This window comes from Mya arenaria, chromosome 1, assembly GCF_026914265.1.
Source record: "Mya arenaria isolate MELC-2E11 chromosome 1, ASM2691426v1".
In the NCBI taxonomy this organism is placed as follows: domain Eukaryota; kingdom Metazoa; phylum Mollusca; class Bivalvia; order Myida; family Myidae; genus Mya; species Mya arenaria.
Genome location: NC_069122.1, coordinates 55,363,618 through 55,388,681, shown reverse-complemented (window position 1 = coordinate 55,388,681; position 25,064 = coordinate 55,363,618). Strand labels below are relative to the sequence as shown.

Sequence of the window (25,064 nt, the reverse complement as noted above, 5' to 3'; positions counted from 1 at the left end):
GTATATGTTCGTGTTCAGAAGATAAAATCTATATTTACATGTTGTAATACAGTAAAATTACGAAACATGTTATTTCATTCATAACATAACTGCTAAGGTACCAGTGCTCCATGTTGTTAACATATGCTTTAATTATGTGCATCTACTGATGTAACTTTTCTCTTTCTTTGACTGTTTTTAACGCCTTCGAGTATTTGAGTACCTTCGGATCGTTCAGCAACATCAGGTAAACATCTGCTCCCTCGACATAGCACCAATATCAAATTATATCTTTATACATGTGCATTACACGAGCATTGAATTCCTTCGTCTGAAATATAAGACGCATATTACTAAAGAGTACTATTTAATAAGTGTAGCTAAACGTCCTAACTAAGGTATAAAGCTTACACGTTAACTAGAACCTAGTTACATTATACAACGAAAACTACAGGGACAAACCCAGTAAATCAAATATTAGGAAGAAATCACTTCTAGTGGGACCAAAACATGCATCAAAATATTTACATTTATTATTGGTGGTATTTTCGCAATAAAACGATTTGTGAAAAACAGACCCTGCTAGTCAATTGCATCTATTCCACTCAACTCAAATGAATATTTAATTCCAACAAGTAAAATTTAAATACGAATCAAGTTTAAAACGGTAAATTAAATCGCATTGCGAACTGGAAATGGCATACATTATCAAACGTAGCTTGGTTCATATGATTAATATTATGTCTTGGTGTATTGATTTTAATTTATTTCAGCTTTCGATTGCTTTATAAATCAATCAGATCGTTATACAAGGTCGTATTATCGACAGGCGTTATATAAATTTGGCAAAATCAATTTGTAACAATTAAATAGTGTGTTACGTTGACAAGTTTTGATATTTTGATCGTCTGTATATTTTACATGAAAATAGAAGGTATAATGGTCAGGAATAAGCTTCGATGTTGATCCTATTGTTAAATCTCTTTCTACTTTCAGGGCTTTGGGCATTCCAATTGCACGGTATGTATGTTGTTGTTTTTACAAATGCAAACGTTGGATATATAATCAACTTTTGCATGTATACAATTTAACATTGGAACGGATATGGCAATGGATTGAAAATATGTTATATTGTTTGTTTTTACTCAATCTTTACATGTGTAATTAACTTATATGACCAGGAAAAGAATGTTCCTGTCTGATATCATGTAGAACATCAGTATGCATACTACTTTCCAATGACATATAAAACTTATTAATTGTAGAGCTAGTGTTAGTATTTGCTCGAATAAAAATCTGAATACATTGCAACGTATGTCATGCATTCTAAATTACCTTTGAATATATCAGCAGCAATTATAAAAGGCAGGAAAACAACGTTACAATTTACTGTTTGCTTTGTTAAAAATGTAGAGCAAGCCAACATGTGTTTACGTTAGTTATATGTTTTGTTTTCTAGAAAAAATGCGTGAATGTAGACATAAAATCAAAATCGGTCAAAACTTGTTTGATTTTTTTGTATAGCTAATGCATCAAGATTATATTCTATTAATGAATATATTATATATGTCCACGTACATAGTAACATGTTTTATTTACTACTCCTGAAAACCGTGTATTGGAAAAATTATTTGTGTACGTGTTTAATTTGAATGTGTCGTAACCATGCTTTCAAGAACAGCGAAAAAGTGCGGTCAAAATTTGTTTAATATTTCTTATATAGCTAATGCATCAAGTTTAAGTACTATTTATGAATATGTTATCCTCTTCTTATTTATAAAAAAACCTACATCTACGCATCATGACTTCCTTGACAAAAGTGTGAATGATACATTGAATTCAGAGAAGAAAGTTGTTTCATATATACCGGTGAAAGAGTGAGAAATATTAGTAACTGATAACTTGATCATATCACTCTGGCTCGAGTGAATTGATAACCCTTGCTCATTCTACTCTGTACAGACAACTCGGGGCTATTATATCGTGATCTCGAACCATGACCTGTGTACTGTACTCTGTGACTTGCGGAGTAATCGTTAACCTAGTATTCTCTATGTATGTGTCTGGGTACAGATATTTGACAATAATTACAGGCTATGTGCCAGGCTTTTATGAACATCCCCGTTCAAATTATTTTCTGAACAAAACGTTTCAAATTTCTCAAACAATCAGTTCAAACAATGCTGTATAATGTTTCAGCTACTCGATAAAGCTCACTCTATGTCATTGTTTCAAGCAAATCGAGTCAGGAAATGTTGAAAAAGCTAAATCAATACCATTGTTAATCTAAATATGGATTTGGTTTATTCGCACGGCTGAAAATCACGTAGCCATTTTTTGATAAAGTAGAAAACTAACTTACTACATAATAGATCAGTGTCGTGGAGATGTTCTAAATGCTTAATCAGTATATGCATCGGATGTATATAGTAAAAGTTGCAAACCGTTTAATGTTTCAGCTTATATGTCGACTCTAGGGCAGTTGAAACAGTACTTGTGCAAGATGCATTTCTACTTGATATTAACAATTGCACATAGACGATTGTACTCGGCTGGGTAGAATTAGAAGTAGAATGAAATACACATTTAAGAATTGATAACGTAGGCGAACAAGTATAAATAGATAAAGAAAGCTTACCTTTACTTTTTAAAAGAACAGTTATTACAGAAGATAATCATAAGAAAATGAAAAGGACAGATACCAATTCGATATCTGGTGTTTAAGTGCAAAGTCGGAAAATCAAACTTTAACGGAGTTAAATCATGACGACGACATTTTATACAATGTTGTTGTTTTTTAAATTTAATCAGCAGTTTTTGCATCCAATGAAACAATGGTATATAACACTTATATTGACTCATTTAAAGGTTATCTAATCTCCTTTGCCCGTTAAACTTTCAACGTTCGGGCTATAAGTTTCAATACGATGCGTTTTCAGCAAGTGTCAAGCATAGAGTGGTCGTATAATATAAAGCCTAATGTTCTGTCGACGGCAAAATTCATTAATACAAATGACATTACTAATTGATACAGATGTAAAACAATGGGAGTGGTAAAATGATAACGATAAGCATACCTGTAATACATATGTATAATATATATTTTAATACGATGCGTTATCACAAAGTTACAAGCATAGAATGGCAAAAACTCATCATATTCAGGCTTGACCAAATGTAGTATTAAGTTGATAAGGTAAAGGGTATAAACGGTTAATAAAAAGAGTATTTGCATGCAGGTATTAAGTGACAAAGTAAGTACTCTACTACCTTAAATGACTCTACACTGTATTATCGCAGAGGGTAGCTTAAACCCCCAGGGAACACAATGATGTTCAAAACATTACAAGTTATTAAATATTGATTATGAATGAGATAAAATAATAACACAAGAGGCAATAAAATAGTTATTTCTTTATTTTAACAGATAAAAATAAGGGTTACATGAATCTCAATGAACTCAAATAAAACACCCTGTGAGATATGCATAACGTGTCAATACATTTCCAAGGAGAGAAATTTTATAAGACATGCTTTCGATCCAATCCTTATTAACGTAGTGTATGATAATGTATAAATGCATTTTTAAAATAAATTATGTTTAAACATATTAAATAAAACTGTTCGTAAGTCGAGTTATATCTATATATTCTCTCAATGCTATAATGACTGTTTCTTTGTTCATTATTTATCTAAATGTAATGCCTAAAAGTCATATATATATTTATACGGATGTACAAAGGCATTATAAAGTACATTTGAGAAATGTATGCATGTATTAACAAGATTTCAATTACAATATAACTACATTCATAGGAAATCATATAACCTTCTTCCTATTCAAATCGTGTAATTATATTTTCACGGAGAGAAACATTATGAGCTATGCATTCGTTTCAATCCTAATCAACATAGTGCATGAATATAGTGTAACATATGTCATGTATATTTTATAAATATAAATGGTTATGATAATCGAACATACAACCGTTCTTTTCTGTGCACAGTCACCATCATACCCATTCAAACATCACATAGCTAGTGTTAGGTTTTTCTAAATAAACAGTACACTTGATTGCATCTTAGGGTAGTTAACCTATGCTAAGTTATTTTTGTACATTTAAGAAACTGTTTTAAAAGGGAACAAAACTCATTCAAGTAATCTAGAGCTTGTCTGTATACACATTCCAAACGCTGTTTATTATCAATTCATCTTCATTTAGGCTTGAACATTTGTTGGTCGCGGAGATATATATTTTTGTTTTGATTTTACACAAAAATGTGTTGCAATACTGTTTGATTCAACATGATTTGTCCAGGCAAATCAGATGGACTTAACGTTTAGATTATATAATAATATGTTTTTAATAATTTCTTTTCAGTCCGGAAGATATAATTCAAAATCTGGAGGTGAAATTGAGGCGAATTACTAATCATTCATTAATCAGGTGTTTTGCATAACAAATGCCAGTCAATACTGTTTTATTCAACATAAGGTTTATATGCCAATCGGATGAAATAAACATTTAGATTATTTAATTACATGTTTTGAATATGTCCCTTTCAGGCAGGAAGATCAGATTAAAAAGCTGGTGGATGAGAACTTGAGGTAAATTATTTATGTTCATCGTTCCTTATGCAAAATCGTACCATTTCTTGTCAGCTGGTTCTTGTTTGTGTGCAACTTCAATTAAATGACTGTCGTTTATTTTGAAAAGTTTTGAACAGATATAACTATGTAAAACAGATTAAAACAGTTTACTACAGTAAATACAGATTATTCTAAACATACAACTTATCAACAATTAACCACCATGCACATATACAGTCGATTTTATGTGGACTAAAATCCTCGTAAAGAAAATGATATACACTCAACAATGAGCATACCCATAACAACTTTTCTAATTATTCGCAAAGACATGTGCCTGAAAAAAAATGAAAACAGTAATGTTCAAGAACTTTGTTTAAAAATTTATTGTTTCTCGAAAATGTAAAAATGGCAACATATTTTTTTAATATTCGTATTTACGAACTTGATCGAAACAATGATCATACACAGATCATATTCGTTATCAACAAACTGTTAGGAATTTGATCAAAACGAGCATACTATAATGCCAATCGTCTTTGGCATTAATGAAAGGCATTTGTCTTATGCAATGTATTAGATACATGGTATTTCGTCAGGTGTAAGTATAATGGCATTGCAGGATTTTTCCATAGTGTTATTATTAATTCTAAGCACATTGTTAACAGAATACTAACAATAAAACGAATACCTTTATGATGCTTTGATTTATTTCTAACGCCAACCACCAACTCGAGTACTGCATACTGTGTTTTAAAACTTAAAAATCGACTACCAAAAAGGTTTTGATCCTCATATGAATAATGTATTTTTGTGTGTAGAGTAGTTTATTTCATCGTGTGAGCATCAGAACCTATATGTTTTACAATTGCCTTTGAAACGGATGAACTATTTGTATTCAGCACTCACGAGCTTTTACATGTAACAAACATTAGATATTAGAAAATAGCAATTAGTTTGGTAATATTAAATTATTGATACAAGCCAAATGCTTACAAAATAGCGTCAAACCGATAATACATATTATTCATCTTGCAAATTTGCGTTACTTTTGATATTTTTTGGACAGTGCTAAAAGACGAGATAAAGTATTTTAAATAACTGCCCTTTTTAAAGAGAGAGGTGATTGGGATACCAACCAACAACCTTTCCGTATATACCACAGAAAGGCATGAACTTAAAAGAGTTATTGTATTGCTACTCTTATCTATTACCATTTACTAGTTGTGATTGTTTCAAAGAGATGGGCTTAGAAACGAGTAATAATAAAAGTCTGTATCTATAAAGCGTAAATTTAAATGGATACTAACCACCACTCTTCACCAATAATAGACCGAAAAGCATGAACAAGAGTTCTTTTTGAGAAAACATCTGCATTCGGCATCCATTTACACATATAATACATGACATAAAAACCTATACATTCAACGCTGTCTAAACTTGGTTATTATATTACTTCAGTTAAAAGGTTTCAATATAAGCAAAATGCGATCATTCAAGTTGCAAACAATAATATTGTTACGAGATGCACCATTTGATTACCAAATTTCAAGAAATAATCAAATCCAATGGCTTAGAAATTAATATGATTTATATAACTGTACATTTGTTTACCGCTTAATATAAACAAATTGGCCACTTACATAAACACGTTTGCTAAATAAGGTTACAATTTAAGATTGCAGGATGAAAACTCGATGTTCATTAAGATGAAGTATGGTAGATCATTTTACGATAAGCCTAGTACGAATAGGGAAAGTATTCTTAACTCTATTCAAACACTGAAATGAGACACCGCGTAAATATATTCCTTTTGTTTTAAACAATATATACATCAACTTACAACTCAGACCGGTAGACTTGCCATAAATATTATTAAGTTTAAAATACATCTTTAACTGAGAGGTTTACTAGTAAAGTCATAATTATTACATAATAATGTAAGTATAATTGATTCACTGATGTTAAAAAAACACGGATGAATTGACAGCATAAAAAAGTTACAATTATACTTTAAGAATAACCTCTTTTCACAACAAAACATTGACCCCGTCCAAACAAAATGAAAAGCAGCAATGAGACCGACAAATATCAATTAAAAACATGAAGAAAATAACTAAAACGGGGCTGACAGTTTAAACAGTTTTGGAATAAACAAGAGTTATCGTAAGACAGCGCGATCGACTACGCCGTCTTCACTTAGAAGTGAATACAATTTTGATGTATTTGCCTGTCAAAAGGCTAACTACTATCGCTTTAAGAAAAATAGAATTTTCGATTGTCAAATGTAAGAGAGTGCAACTTTAAAGATAAGATAAGATAAATTTATTTTGATTTAAGCATATACAGCTTATCATCATATACACAAATCAGTAATTCATAAATACACAACTTATAACATATAACTCAATCACAAGTTATAGCACTAATTATCTTCCTTATGCGTTAACATGTCACAAACTACGATAGAGAAGTAAATATTTTACAAAATAGATACTACTATACAATATTGATAATAGTATCTCTTTGTTTAGAGGCTTTAATAATATACAATGCTCGTTTATGCAATTGATGTTTATTTCTGACATTTAGAAGTTGAATAAATTTAAACATGCTAGGCCTATTTATATAATAAGAAGGAATATATTCCCTCCTTAGCTCAACTCAACTCAACTCAACTCAACTTATCTTTATTTCCACCGAAATCGATGATATGCATTATATGTACAAACAACTTAAATAACTGCTAATTACAATACAATACAATGTTTAAATACTGATGTATGCATGGTTAAACATGAACATTTGATTTAGATATGATATAATGTTTAATAGTTTACACATATTATATACCATGATATATATGAAAAGACAGTCCATATTCTTTACAACAGCATTGCAGCGCATTATGTACTAATGCAATGATGGATGTATGTGTATGCACACCTTAAAAATACATGGCGTACACTGATATAATTCGGCACTGACAGTTCGGCGCCAAGGAGGGCCAGATAGAACGAGTCTTTGTCCATTGATAGAAGTACACTGGCTAGATCCACGTCGATCGCTGCGACGTCAGAAATAAAACGCCATCTCGAACGTTCATGCTTATAGCACGAGTACACTTTATGCGTCTCTATATTGTCTGTTTCCTCGTTGCAATGTTCACAGCGACGAATGCTACCTGTAGGCACTTTGCACCATAGTCTTGCAATACAGGTTTGAATGTGCCGGTAATAACTGGAGTCGAACACTTGATACACAATTGCATGTGTAACGCTAGGGTGTAAAATCCTAAAGCGTCTAAAGTCATCGTCGGATAAAGTTCGTTCTGACCACTGTAGAGTAGCTGCAGACAGTACACGGCTTTTTTACAATGCATTTCCACTGCTGTTTGGAAGGCATGCGTTCAGGGTGCAATAACGAATCATTCACGAAGCTTTGTAACCCATAAGCACATAATAGTTTACATATATCTGGCACATAACCTAAATTCATAGTTCGGTCACATACAAATTGGAAGTAACGTCTTATAAATATGTTTCTGGTTGTACATTTTGTATCAAGACTAAGAATAGCATGCAAGAATAACAATTTTCTGATGATAACTAATGTATATAACTTATTCAATCCTAACATAGATTCACACATGTCCGATCTGGTTTGGATGTGAAATCCTTGAATCTTCTTAACAATAAAGTGTTGAAGTCTGTTAAGAGAAATGATATCACTTGATGTTACATTATTCCATAATTCGCTACAGTACAATACAATCGGTATAATTATTTTAAGGTACAAATTTGCTGATACTAAAGGATTAAGGCCATATGGATGGACTCCTTGAGCTGTCATAGCGAAGAATGCGTTTTTGGCCTTTTGGCATCGTTCCTCTATTCTTAATTTACATTTCATATTAGAGACTTGTTTGACACCCAGGTGGTTAGCACAGTTCGTTTGAGGAATTATATTGTCACCGTACATAATGGCCACGTTTGGTGGATTATGTTTCTTGCTGAACACTACTATCTCCGATTTCTTCACGTTCATATCAATGTTCCAAGTTTTGCAATATCGCTACACGATATCCATCATGCGCTGTAGGCTTAGGGGAGATAAGGCTAGCATAGCAATGTCGTCTGCATATGATGGATTACCGGCCCTGGTGGACAGAACTGTGCACCCAAGATCACTATCTTCAAGGTCCCTCAAAAGCTTGTCGACGTATATCAGGTAATAGAATGTGGAAAGCACACCACCTTGGCGAACAGATTTGCGTACAGCTATTTGTTTTGACTTTTCACCGTTGAATTTTACGATACAGTTTAAACCCTGATATGACGATCTTAGTGTTCGCAAAGCTTTACCCACAACACCAAATTGTCCAAGCTTTACAAATAGTCCATCGTGCCACACTGAGTCGAATGCAGATTTCTGGTCCAGCATACTAACGTACACATTACTGTTTTGCTCAATTTGATGAAAGACGGTCTCTTGTAGATTAAACTCTGCAGTTACACAACTTAAACCTTTACGAAAGCCTTGCTGCTGCTCACACGGGAAGTCTATGTGTAAGTCTTGAACGGTGTTGTTTATCCTGTTCAGTATTACTTTTTCAAATATTTTGCTAAAGCATGGACTTAATGACACCGGTCTATAACTGCTGGGGTCCGATTTTAGCTTCCCTTTGCCTTTATATATAGGAATTAATAGACTAGTGCTCCATTCTTTTGGTGTCCGTTCGCTGTACAATATTGCGTTAAACAGAATAGCTAAAGAGTTTGTCAAACTTGTGCCGCCATATTTTACATTTTCATTAAGTATGTTGTCTACACCAGGGCTTTTCTTAAGTTTAAGTCCTTTCACCACATTTGAAACCTCCTCCCAAGTCACGGGTGTTGTAATAGCCCTCGTCATATTATTATCGCATTCATTCAATAATGATTCTAGCGTTGCATTTAATGAGTGATTATGGTGAGAGTTTATATCATCAAAGACGTCTGTGAAGTACGTTTCAAACCCATCTATGACATGTTCGTTCGAATACAGTTCGTTGCCAACTTTCAATTCATTACACACAGACGGAGTTTTACCGCTTCGTTTTCTAAGTAGCTTCCAAAACAGTCTATAATCCAGTTCCGCAGCTGTTTTAAGGTCGTCTATAGCCTTATTTTCAAATTCAGTCTGTTTGGATCTTTGCAAGCGTCGGAACGCACTTTTTGCTTCCTTATATTTAGAGTATGCTCCGTAATAATAGTCTCTCGGACGGCCTTATCTATCCACATCCGGCGGAAAAGGCGTGCTTTTGCATGTCTCAGTTTTAACTCGTCACACCAGTAAGGTTTTGCACTTTTGTTAAATCGACTGACGGGTAGAATGCTATTTGCAGAGTGTATTGCATTTACTATTATAGTGTTGATGAAGTCGGGGCAACATTTCACACTGTCAACAGAGTTAATGCAGTTCAGTTCTGTTTCGAGTATATGCTGATAGCACTCTATATGTTGATCTGTGCACTTGTTCCAGGCGATGTTAGAACGTATAGTTGGTTCCGCCCGTATGGTAGGTTTCACGTTCATACTGTACACTAGTGGTAACTGATCTGACGTCATTATATTTGAGCTGTCTTCGACAACAAAGTTCGTACACATATTAAGAGAAGATTGTTCGACTAGCACGTGATCGATCACACTCCCAGTTGGGACATATGTGCCCCTATAACCATTACCGTGGATTGCATGTTGTAATGAAACGAGGTTATTGTTCGTTATAAATTCAGTCAGGAGCTGGGATTTAACATTGACATTTCTTCGTCCGTGATTTGCTATCAACTGTCCATTAAAATCTCCCGCCATCATAACATCACCCACCTGGGTGTAATGAGCAAATAATGATTGTACTTCACTTAAAACACTCTTATAGTAATCAATATCATTACTTGCAGGCATATAAATACAAAATATATACAGAGGAATTCTATCTACACATTTCAATTCTATTCCAACAATGCGATCATTTTCATTGAAAGGTAATTGACTTATACAGCAAGATAAAGATTTCTTAAACATAATTGCCGTGCCAGCTTTGCCGCATTTTAAAGAACCAAAATTATCAACGTTCTCGTTAAACTTAACAATACTCGAGTAATCAGAGTGAATACTATCAAAGAATAATGTTGATCTAGGCAAGAGTTTGTGTTCCGTAATCAAAGCGACATCTATATCATACTGATCTAACATATTAGCTAAGGGATATGAAGATGACATAATACCCCTACAATTCCAGCAATAAAAGTTTAGAGCCATATATAAAATGTTGATGATGAACCATAATTTTACACACATTACAAACATGATTTAATATGCAGTAAAGAGGTATATATAACGCTTCAGAGTGTGTAACAGTCCTAATATCGCGAGGGATCCCACTCGTCCTCCTCCTCTTCCGGTTCCCTTGTATTCCAGTACGAGTCTTCATTATCGTTATAACTGCCGTCCTGGTAACGAGCACAGTTGTCATACTCAGTATGTTGTATTCTGTGGTCACGGTAAGTCTCTTCGTTTCCCCTGTGTGTGTCACGAGCCGCGCTGAAGTAACTATGGCTGCCCTTATTGTAGATACCGTGAGCGTCCTCGTTACGGCCGCGAGTTGCATTGTAGTTCCTATGCCTGTCCTTATCGTAGTTATCGTAGGTGCCCTCGTTACGATTACGAGCTGTCCTGAAGTTACGATGGGTGCCCTTATCGTAGCTATTGTAGGTACCCTGGTTACGATCGATGTAATTGTAACGTTCATGCTGGGGCGCGCGTTGTTTGGATTTACGCTCCTTGAGGTGGTCCTCCTTGGGCATCCACTTCCGGTACGTGATGCCTTCAGGCCAGAAGTGTTCATCGTCAATGATCTCTTCGAAGTCCTCTGGGATGTTTACTTTAGCTGATGACCCTTCGCGGCCATAGAAAACGCGTATATACGATACGTACACTTTGTTGTCCTTGAATTATTTGTAAATATCACTCTCGGTGGCTTCTGCATCAATATTTCCAATATAGTAAGAAATAGTTTTCTTGCGCTTGGCAGAGATGAATCCAGCCGAGTCTGTTTTGTCTTTATTCGCATTAACACGATCGTTTTGTGCCGATGGTTCGGTTTGTGACCTTTCCTTAATGTTCGTAGCCGAAACGGCGGGCGCCTGTATGTCGCCATGGTCGCTGATATGTTTTGCTGCTTCCGTTGATGGCCTCGGTGCCGACTCTTGCTTCTTGGTGTTTGACACAACAGAGGCTTGTGTAATGGTCGCGGTGACGTGTTCTGATGTACAGGTCTTGCTTTCACCTCTAGGGATCATATCCGTCGGCTGAGGTGGGCAGTTGCTCGCAGGAGGTGTACATCCTACCTTCACGGCCGCCGAGTACGCCGCTGCTTGTACAGGCGGGGTAGAGCTAGACTCGACAAAGCGCTTGTTAACTGTGGCGATCGCTGTGCCCAGTCCTTCGACATCCTTCTGTAGTTTACTCAGGTGAGAATCGGCGGTTGTTTCTGGCAATCTAGATAGAACACTTCTCATGGTGCCGTTCAATATCCTGTAGTTACTGACAACATTAGTAATTTCAGTTTGAATAGACTGAAGTAACACAGTGTCCTTAGCCTGCTGTTTGGATATTTTTACCACTTCCATTGTTAAGTTCGTAATCATGGCTAAAGCGTCTGGAGTTGCGATTACATCTTTAGGTTCATCGTTGTCTATAACAATAGTTTCATTTACAGCTGCATTTGTAAATATGCTATTGATATCCTTGGTATTCTCTCCGGAGATAAATGCGCTGAGCACATAACAGTCTATGGCGCATTTCCGCTCGCGTGTCGTCTGCGCTGTCGTCTTTCGGTTTACAAGACGAGTACCAGGGCAACCATGCAGGGTTCGAGCTCTTTCCGCAAGCCTGTTACGGTAGCCGTCAGTACGTCGGTAGTCAGAGTTGCAAACATTAAGCACTTGCTTAACATAGTCATCCTTGGTTAGCCCAGATAGCTTACAGTCCATATCCTGGAAGAAACGATGCGGTAGGAATGGCTGGGAGCACTCGTCGTCTCCTGTGATACCAGCGTCGCTACCACAGAACAAACCGTTAAGCGCATTATCGTCTTTTTCTTTCTTAATCTTCAGCAAGGAGGCATTAATGAGCCTCTTTGGGTCAGTTTCATCAGAGTCCACGAATAGCGACATTATCATGGGAGTTTTGTCGCTCGATATAATCCGTAATTGCTGCAATTAACGGTCAGTTCCGTTAATGTACCGGTACTCTAGCCACTCATGCGTGACGCAATTTTGGCCGTACCTGGGTGAGCACTTATCACTGTTCTGCTGTACACATGATGATTTCAAATATTTCAATATTGAAGACAAAGGAAAATGAGCAAATGATTATTTTTCAGTCATTTGTAACGTTTTTTCATTAGAAATTTTGGCTGTAACGTTGTAACTCACATGCTATACAAATATCCGAAAATAATAAATCCTTTTGCACGTTAAAGACACTTAAATCACTAAAATATTAGAGCGACACTAATGCGCGTTTGTTTATACCGGAAGCGGAAATATTTTCTATTCACTATATACATTACATACAATCATAAAATGATATTCATCCTCTACCTCATTTAAATTACAAAGTTCACATTTTTATCTTGCCTCGCTACACTTGAATATCTACCTCTCCCAAGGTTTAATTTATGGGAGGATAACCTTATTTTCGAAATAGCTTGCCTATGTTTAAAGTTATCTAATAAAATCAAATAATAGATCATATCAATGGTCTACTTCAGTCCACGAAATAGTGTTAAACCAGTTGACGATCTAACGGTTTCTCTCCAATGGGTGATAAAAATGTCTTTAAGTCTTAATCTTAATTGAGCAATGAAGCATTTAACATTAATGACGGAGTCTCTAAACATCCAAACATCATGAAATCCAGTCTGTTGTAACATATTTCTAAAATTTGATAGCCAGTTAATCTCATTGTTATCACATTTTTGTAACATTTTAACATATACATCATACAACATACAATTATCATCTTAGCAATTTATAAGCTTAAACCAGTTTTTAATCATGCGTATCTTTCTGCTAACTATTAAAGGCAACCTGCCACTTTCTCCATACAAAGCATTATTACTAGTGGTCATTTTAACACCCAATTTCTGCTTCAAAAGCTTTGTGTGTAGCCTCTCGATGTTATCAGCACTGGAGAACCCCAAAGTTCACAGCAATAGTTAAATACTGATGCTACAAATAAATCAAACATCATGTTCACTGGAATGCACATTTCTTTGATGATTGAATTTAATGAACACATGGATTTGAGTCCTTTACTGGCGAAGTTCTCAATACCCTTTATAAATGACCCTCTCGATGTCATCACAAACCCTTAGTAGTTAAAATTTTCAACTACTTCAATCCTGTTCCCATTAAAAATGAATGCCTCACGCCCAGTTAGCTGTCCACTTTTTCTGAAGATCATTATCTTGGTCTTTTCAATGTTAACTTTTAACTTCCACTTTTTACAGTAGCTATCGAGCTGGTCAAATGTGATTGTAGTCCTTGAGCGCTATCACAATCGTCGGCAAACATGATAAGAAATATTGACAATTGGTCAGTTGTTAATCCGTTATTTATGTTTTTATGCAAATTGTGTTCAAGGTCATTGACGAATAGAGAGAATAATAAAGGAAAGGTTATTTCCCATTGAAAAAAGCCCACATAGCTTTTAAAAAAATCCGACAGCGTATTCATATGTTTAACACACGACATGACATTGCTGTACATAGAACGAACACTGGTTAATAATTTTCCATCAATTCCCTCTTATATAAGCTTGAACAACAGCGCCTGACCTTTGATCAAATCATGACAGTTAGAATAGTCAATATATGCAACGTATACTCTCTTGTTTTCATTTAAGTACATGTTTACAATGTTGTAAAGAATAAATATTGCATCCGTCGTACTGTGACCTGCTTTAAACCCAAACTGCGCATCCGTTAGTTTATCTTACTTCAGCGACCACTTTTTCAAACGTTCATTAATAATGCCCGTAAATAATTTACCTTGACAACTTATAAGCGTTATACCTCTGTAATTGTTCGCATTCGACGACGGCTGCTTCTTTAAAATTGGAACTATAATTCCTGACGCCCAATTTGTTGGGAACATGCCATTATTAAGGACCTTGTTAAATAACCAATTCAATGGTCTTGCTAAAATATCAATTATTAAAGATAGGGCATCTTTATTGCATCTCCCTCATACCAATGGAAAAGTTAGGGTCAACCGCTATCAATGAAAATAAAGTCAATAATGGGAAACAAGCAATGAAAAAATAAGCTTACATTTAGAGCTATTAGAAAATTTTGAAAGTGTCGGATTGGTCATGTTACGAAATTTACAATTGTAATTATGTCCAATAAATACTATTCTCTTCTCATGCGGAGATAGCGAAGCCAATAACAAACGACGTAAACAATACTTTTTGTAACGAATAAAAGATAACATTCTGTAAGCAATCCCGCTTGGCACGATATTTATGAGGCTTGAAGTATTTTGGCCGGTCTCTAGAATATCGAGCCATCGCGTCTCGACTGTTAAAGTGATATAAACATGCTGGATATTTATTTACTTTTTTATCTTTTTATTTATTTATCGTTATTTAATTCATGCATACTATTATTATATTATTTTCCGCAGTTTGTTGATAATATTAAAAAAACAAATTAATAATTCGTGTTTCGTAGATTTTTGACCCACTTGAAATTAATTGATCTCCGCACGACACGCACTAATTGGAAAAGCCATAAAAGTGCCCGAGAAAAAGAGAGTGATGACACTTCTTAAATATATTTGGTGCCCTAATTCTTCAGACTTATTGGACCACTTCTCAGTGTATACTGCATGCTTGCAGGGTTTTCTATACTCAGGGCTCTTGGTCCCACTCAATTCTGACTCAAATTTTCTTGCTGCCTTCTTAGTCTTCTAATGACGTCATACGTTCTCTCTGGTACACTAATAAATCATGTCTTGCCTGAGACCAGAATACAATATTTTATTAAACAAATTTTCTAAATGAGTGGCAAATGAATGAATCGTCTCATTTGTATCTGTTCACATGAATATAATTTCCGTATAAGACTGCCTCGAGATTCTAGAGTTTCATATTCGTGTTCTAACTCTTTAAGCACAAAGTGTAAATTTGCTCCTGGGCCTAACCTCCTAATACTTGAAGTACCTGATCTTCAGTAAATCCACTTGAATTAATTAGACCTTCAACTTCTTATCTAAATGTTGCCCTTGTAACCTCATCCTTTCTATATACTCCATAAAAATAATTTTGTATACCCTTTCATTGCCCAATTTGATGTTTCTTATCCTCTGAATCAGCCTTCTCTCCAAATGCTTTCAATAATTTAGCAATTTCAACCTTGGGCTTAATGCCTAACAAATGCAACTCCTGACAATTTTCAAGCATGCATAAAAAAACGAAAACTACACCACGGCTTTGACAATACGACGAAAACTACACCACGGCTTTTACAACACGACGAAAACTTTACCACGGCTTTGACAATACGACGAAAACTACACCACGGCTTTGACAATACGACGACAACTACACCACGGCTTTTACAATACGACGAAAACTACACCACGGCTTTGACAATACGACGAAAACTACACCTCGGCTTTGACAATACGACGACACTTACATCACGGCTTTTACAATACGACGAAAACTACAACACGGCTTTGACAATACGACGAAAACTACATCTCGGCTTTGACAATACGACGAAAACTACACCACGGCTTTGACAATACGACGAAAACTACACCACGGCTTTGACAATACGACGACAATTACATCACGGCTTTGACAATACGACGAAAACTACACAAAAGGCATTGACAAAACGACGACAATTAAATCACGGCTATGACACTACGGGGACAACACCACCACTGTGATAATACGACGACAGCTACACCATTTTTTGACAATACAACGACAACTACACCACGGCTTTGACAATACGACGAAAACTACACCAAGGCTTTGACAATACGACGACAATTACATCACGGCTATGACACTACGGGGACAACACCACCGCTGTGATAATACGACGAAAACTACACCACGGCTTTGACAATACGACGACAACTACACCACGAATATGAAACTACGGGGACAACTACACCAAGGCTATAAAACAACAGGGACAACTACACCACGGCTATGACATTAAGGGGACAACACCACGGATTTGATAATACGACGACACTTAAACCACGGCTTTGACAATACGACAACAACTACACCACGGCTTTTACTATACGATGACAACTACACCAAGGCTTTGACAATACGACGACAGCTACACCACGGCTATGATAAAACGACGACAGCTACACCACGGCTATGACACTACGACGACAACTACACAACGGCTTTGACAATACCACTACATCTACACCACGGCTATGACAATACGACGACAACTAATCCACGGCTTTGACAAAACGACGACAACTTCACCACGGCTTTTACAATACGACGACAACTGCACCATGGAAATGACACTACCTGAACAACTACACCACGGCTTTGCCAATACGACGACAGCTACACCACGGATTTTACAAAACGACGACAACTACACCACGGCTTTGACACTACGGGGACAACTACACCACGGATGTTACAATACGCAGACAACTACACTAATACTATGACAATACGGGGACAACTACACCAAGGCTATGACACTACGGGGACAACTACACCAAGGCATTGACACTACGGGGACAACTACACCAAGGCTATGGCACTACCGGGACAAATACACCACGGCTTTGACAATACGACTACAACTACACCACGGCTATGAAACTACGGGGACAACTACATCACAGCTATGGCACTACCGGAACAACCACACCATGGCTATGACACTACGACGACAACTACACCACGGCTATGACACTATGGGGACAACTACACCACGGCTTTGAAATTACGACGACAACTACACCACGGCTTTGACAATACGACGACAACTACACCACGGCAATGAAACTACGGGGACAACTACACCACGGCTATGAAACTACGGGGACAACTACACCACGGCTATGGCACTATGGGGACAACTACACCAAGGCTTTGACAATACGACGACAACTACACCACGGCTTTGACAATACGATGACAACTACACCACGGCTATGACACTACGGGGACAACTACACCACGGCTATAAAACAACGGGGACAACTAAACCACGGCTATAACACAACGGGGACAACTAAACCACGCCTATGACACTAAGGGGACAACACCACGGATTTGATAATACGACAACAACTTAACCACGGCTTTGACAATACGACAAAAACTACACCACGGCTTTAACAATACGATGACAACTACACCAAGGTTTTGAAAATACGATGACAGCTACCCCACCGCTATGATAATATGACGACAAATACACCACGGCTATTACACTACGACGACAACTGCACCACGACTTTGATAATGCCACTACATCTACACCACGGCTTTGACACAACGGAGACAACTACACAACGGCTTGGACAATACCACTACATCTACACCACGGCTATGACAATACGACGACAACTTCACCACGGCTTTTACAATACGACGACAACTACACCACAGAAATGACACTACCGGGGTAACTACACCACGGCTTTGTCAATACGACGACAGCTACACCACGGCTTTGACACTACGGGGACAACTACACCACGGATTTTACAATACGCAGCCAACTACACTAAGGCTATGACAATACTGGGACAACTACACCAAGGCTATGACACTACGGGGACAACTACACCACGGATTTTACAATACGACGACAACTTCACCATTTGTTTTATTGTTAATATGTAAATTTAGCTAAACGATATAATGCATGATTTAATTGTAGAGATTATCTAGTTGTAATACTACAAGTATGTTCACCTGATAAACTCGTACGTACGCGATTGGAATAAAATACAAACTTTTTAACTGGCAAGTAACTGGTTAATGCAACTATAGAACTGCTTGTAATGTGGCCATGATAAATAAATCACTAAGTTAAGTCATTTCTTGATAAAATAAATTGTACCGTACTTTTAGTTATCACATTTTTCATATATTGTTCCTCTGTTGTTTCAGACAGGAAATTACAATAAGACAGCTTAAGCAGGAAAATGAAAGGTAATGGTTAAACTAATTATTACATGATTTAAAAAATTATTAGGTTTTTATGGCACAAATTACAGACAAAGAAGTATACATAATGGTCACTATGTTTGTGTTATGGCACCTTTTTAATCAATAACGAAACCTGAACAGTAATGTCTATGACAATACGACGACAACTACACCACGGTTATGACACTACGGGGACAACTATGCCATGTCTATGACAATACGACGACAACTACAAACCGCGTTTACAATACGACGACAACTAAACCACGGTTATGACACTACGGGGACAACTATGCCACGTCTATGACAATACGACGACAACTACAATACGGCTTTTATAATACGACGACAACTAAACCACGGTTATGACACTACGGGGACAACTATGCCACGTCTATGACACTACCGGGACAACTACACAACGGCTATGACAATACGACGACAACTACAACACGGCTTTTACAACCCGAAGACAACTAAACCACGGTTATGACACTACTGGGACAACTATGCCACGGCTATGACAATGCGACGACAATTACAATACGGCGTTTACAAACCGACGACAACTAAACCACGGTTATGACACTACCGGGACAACTACACCACGGCTATGACAATACGACGACAACTACAACACGGCTTTTACAAACCGACGACAACTAAACCACGGTTATGACACTACTGGGACAACTACACCACGACTTTGACAATACGACGACAACTACACCACGGCTTTGACAGTACGACGAAAACAACACCACGGCTATGAAACTACGGGGACAACTACACCACGGTAATGACACTACGGGGACAACTACACCAAGGCTTTTACAATACGATGACAATTACACCAAGGCTATTACAATACGATGACAACTACACCAATGCTTTTAGAATACGACGACAAACACACCAAGACTTTGACAATACGACGACAATTACACCAAAGTTTTGACAATACGACGACAACTACACCACGGCTATGACACAACGGCTACAACTACACCACGGTTATGACACTACGACGACAACTACAACACGGGTATGACACTACGGCTACAACTACACCACGGCTATGACACTACGGCTACAACTACACCACGGTTATTACACTACGGCTACAACTACACCACGGTTATGTCACAACGACGACAATTACACCACGGGTATGACACTACGGCTACAACTACACCACGGTTATGACACTACGACGACAACTACACAACGGGTATGACACTACGACGACAACTACACCACGGCAATGACACTACGACGACATCTCCACCACGGGTATGACACTACGGGGACAACTACACCACGGCTTTGAAATTACGACGACAACTACACCAAGGCTTTGACAAAACGACGACAACTACACCACGGTTATGACAATACTGGGACAACTACACCAAAGTTGTTACAATACCACGACAACTACACCAAGGTTTCTACAAAACAACGAGAACAACTACACCAAGGCTTTTACAATAAGACGACAACTACACCAATACTTTGACAATACGACGACAACTATACCAAGGCTTTGACAATACGACGACAAACACACCACGGGTATGACACTACGGCTACAACTACACCAAGGCTATGACTATACGACGATAAACACACCACGGTTATGACACTACGGGGACAACTACACCACGGTTATGTCACTACGACGACAACTACAACACGGGTATGACACTACGGCTACAACTACACCACGGCTATGACACTACGGCTACAACTACACCACGGTTATTACACTACGGCTACAACTACACCACGGTTATGTCACAACGACGACAATTACACCACGGGAATGACACTACGGCTACAACTACACCACGGTTATGACACTACGACGACAACTACACAACGGGTATGACACTACGACGACAACTACACCACGGCAATGACACTACGACGACATCTCCACCACGGGTATGACACTACGGGGACAACTACACCACGGCTTTGAAATTACGACGACAACTACACCAAGGCTTTGACAAAACGACGACAACTACACCACGGTTATGACAATACTGGGACAACTACACCAAAGTTGTTACAATACCACGACAACTACACCAAGGTTTCTACAAAACAACGAGAACAACTACACCACGGCTTTTACAATAAGACGACAACTACACCAATACTTTGACAATACGACGACAACTATACCAAGGCTTTGACAATACGACGAAAAACACACCACGGGTATGACACTACGGCTACAACTACACCAAGGCTATGACTATACGACGATAAACACACCACGGTTATGACACTACGGGGACAACTACACTAAGGCTATGACACTACGGGGACAAATACATCACGGCTATGGCACTACCGGGACAACTACACCACGGGTATGGCACTTCCGGGACAACTACACCACGGCTTTGTCAATACGACGACAGTTACACCACGGATTTAACAATACGACGACAACTACACTACGGCTTTGACACTACGGGGACAACTACACCAAGGCTATGACTCTACTGGGACAACTACACCAAGGCTATGACACTACGGGGACAACTACACCAAGACAATGACACTACGGGGACAACTACACCAAGGCTATGATACTACGGGGACAACTACACCAAGGCATTGACACTACAAGGACAACTACACCACGGATTTTACAATACGACGACAACTATACCAAGGCTATGACAATACGGGGAAAACTACACCAAGGCATTGACACTACGTGGACAACTACACCACGGATTTACAATACGACGACAACTACACCAAGGCTATGATACTACGGGGACAACTACACCAAGGCACTGACACTACGGGGACAACTACACCACGGATTTTACAATACGACGACAACTACACCAAGGCTATGACAGTACGGGGAAAACTACACCAAGGCATCGACACTACGGGGACAACTACACCACGGATTTAACAATACGACGACAACTACACCAAGGCTATGACAATACGGGGAAAACTACACCAAGGCTATGACACTACCGGGACAACTACACCACGGCTTTGACACTACAGGGACAACTACACCAAGGCTATGACAATACGGGGAAAACTACACCAAGGCATTGACACTACGGGGACAACTACACCACGGATTTTACAATACGACGACAACTACACCAAGGCTATGACAATACGGGGAAAACTACACCAAGGCCATGACACTACGACGACAACTACACCAAGGCTATGACAATACGGGGACAACTACACCAAGGCATTGACACTACGGGGATAACTACACCAAGGCTTTGATACTACGAAGACAACTACACCACGGCTTTGACACTACGGGGACAACTGCACCACGGCTATGACACTACGGGGGCAACTGCACCACGGATTTTACAATACGACGACACCTAAACCAGGGTTATGACAAAACGACGACAACTACAGCACGGCTATGACCACCAGTTATTATTGTAATTACCATTATTATAATTATTATTGTAATAATCATTATATTATTATTATTATTATTATTATTATTATTATTATTATTATTATTATTATTATTATTATCATTATAATTATTATTATTATTATTATTATCATCATTATTATTATAAAATTATTATTATTATTATAATTTTTATTATTATTATCATTATTATTATTATTATTATTATTATTATTATTATTATTATTATTATTATTATTTTATGTTTTGGTATTACTAATTGAACTACAGTATTATTGATGACAGTGTAGTTTTAGTGTTAACACATAATCATCATACATGTTTTGTGACTTGCTCTGCTGTTTTATGCAGTGGTCAAAATTTAATCGGTATTCAAAGATCAATGCCATATTGGGAAATATATACGATTGACAATTATCAGGTGTTTTAAAAATCCATAGTGATAACAATTATCTAAATAGCGACTTTTTACAATGGTTAACACCGTGCATGGATATATTTAGCTTAAAATTGAATACAACTTGTACATCTCCTTAAACGTAAAACTTTGCTTTTTTGTCTTAGTAAGATTATCAATAATATTCTTGTCCCATGATTATAAGCATACTTTGAAATTATCATATGAATGTCATAACAATACATTTTACGGAACATCCTATTAGGCGTAAACCAACGAATGTAATTTGGTCACGCTCTTTTTAAGATTTGGAATCCAGCCTTAACGCTCTCAATATGATTTGTGAAACGAAAACTACTGGTTCCAGCATATTTGAGTGGATCTAGGCTGATAGTAGGAGTAATGTTTTGAAATAATAAATTCCTATTCTAATACAAAAGCATCTGTAGTAATTTTAAGACTATAAGACTCTAAGAGCCTTTTTTTGCTTGGTTATCAGCCCGTTTTATACAATGTGTTGTGCTCTTGGTTGCGGTTTGGCCACGAATTAGTTTAAGTAATCGATAGACGGATCAGTGATTGTCGTTTATGACCTTAGTAGACGCTTTTGATTATAGTTCTTAAAAATGGCATAGGGACACACTGGTTATTTCGGTTTTTAAGGAAATTAAGGATGTTAACCATGTATATTAACAATTATAAATAGATTAACGTATGTAAAACACATTACTTGTGGATTATTAATTATATTTCCGTTTTGCAGAACCGAAGGAGTAGTCAAACGCCTACAGGAAAAACAGTCACAGTATGTATTTTCAGCAAAATATATATATCAAAGGGGACAATTCTCATTAGTTGCGTTGTTTATATGTATGGAGCTAAACTATATAATGCATGTTTTAATAGTGCAGATTATGTTTTGGTATTGTAAATTAAACATTATTTTTCACGAGCGTTAGAGTGGAAGTGTATATTTTCAGTCATTAATTGTAATGGTATGGACAATATTTATTTATTGCAGTATAAGATCGTATTTTATGTCACGAGTGTCATAGTAAAGCATATTTACACGAGTCGTCCCTCACGTAAATTATATTTATAAAATAGCTGATGGTGTAGCTGTCAATTTTCTAGTTCCTGTTTGTTGATAAAAAGTTATCAGATATTATTGTTTGTAGTAAATTATTCGCTCGTTTTTTATTGCAAAGATTTTATGAACAGTAATTAATGTTTCATTTGTGCATCTATGTTTCATTTTATTTGTATTTGATGCGGAGCATGAATAGATAACCAAATTACTCCGCCGCCATTTATTGAATGAAAATTTGAAAGGTCGAATATGTTAGCAAAACAATTTCGGATATTTATGGATATTAAACATTTTTCTTAGTTTTAGAGTGTCCATGAGTTAGTCATCTTACTGTCAGAGATCAGTCTGTTTTGTTTGAAGACAGGTCGATTTCCAGGTAATGATGAGGACCACGCTAATTTGTTGACAAATTTTGAGGCGTGGTAGGGCTAAACAACCTATAAATCTGTAAATTGTTGTGTGGATTTTCCGGAAAGTTCGTACTACGTATTACAACGACAAGCAGTTCAAAATACATTTGAGCGATGACATAACATTATATTGATGTTCGAACAGTTGTTTCCATCTGTATTTTTTTTGGTATGAAAGCAAATGTTCGAACATTCAACCATTTTTCTAATAAACGGTAAGTTGTTAATTGCCAAATAAATCTATATCTTTATCTTTATTTAAATTTTTGTAACATTTCCTTAAATTTTGAATATTTTATTTTGCCAACATTTTCTGGTTCAAAGACAATTGTTCAGTTTTGATCAAGAGGAGGTTACTACAGTGTATTCCAAAAGTAGTTTTGAAAGTTGATATTTTCTCTCCTTATTTTGCAGTGAAAATATCAAATTTATATGTTCACTGTTGTTATTTCACCAATCCAAAGGCAAGAAATAAACAGCTATATTTTGTTACTCACGAATATCGACCAAAATGTTACGGTATAAAACATGAAAGGGAACTGACACTTTGCAAGCTCATACAGGCTTGAGAGCTACTTTTCAGTACTGTGATGTACATCAGGATTTGGCTACCCTCCCGCACCCTACCAGTCCATCTTTGTAAATTATGTTGGTTGACAGGGTTCACAGACGTTTATAGTCTTAGTGCTTTCGAAACCATCATACCTGTTATGTGACTAGCTCTATTAAGATTTCTTTTGGAAATTGTCAAAATCAAAATCGCTACCTAAGTTAAATGTAAGCTTAGAAATAATGTTTGTTGGTTTGTAAATGTTGTAGTGACAACAGTCAACAAAAAGGTGAAATACGTTTTAAATGTTTCTA

At 36.8% G+C, this 25,064-nt stretch overlaps 1 protein-coding gene across 9 annotated transcripts in view; it reads left to right on the top strand.

Annotated features, from left to right (window-relative positions):
• The window catches only part of LOC128229958 (desmoplakin-like), a 264,609-nt gene that overhangs the window by 219,474 nt on the left and 20,071 nt on the right, over positions 1–25,064 (top strand). For 7 of the 9 annotated variants that reach the window (XM_052941905.1, XM_052941896.1, XM_052941932.1 and 4 more), the window contains 5 exons: positions 976–999; positions 4,547–4,588; positions 5,151–5,171; positions 18,808–18,849; positions 23,464–23,505. In XM_052941905.1, the coding sequence (XP_052797865.1) occupies positions 976–999; positions 4,547–4,588; positions 5,151–5,171; positions 18,808–18,849; positions 23,464–23,505 (171 nt within the window). Of the gene's footprint in view, positions 1–975; positions 1,000–4,546; positions 4,589–5,150; positions 5,172–8,407; positions 8,801–18,807; positions 18,850–23,463; positions 23,506–25,064 lie in introns of those variants that run through there. The other 2 variants (XM_052941922.1, XM_052941958.1) reach the window with 2 other exon arrangements.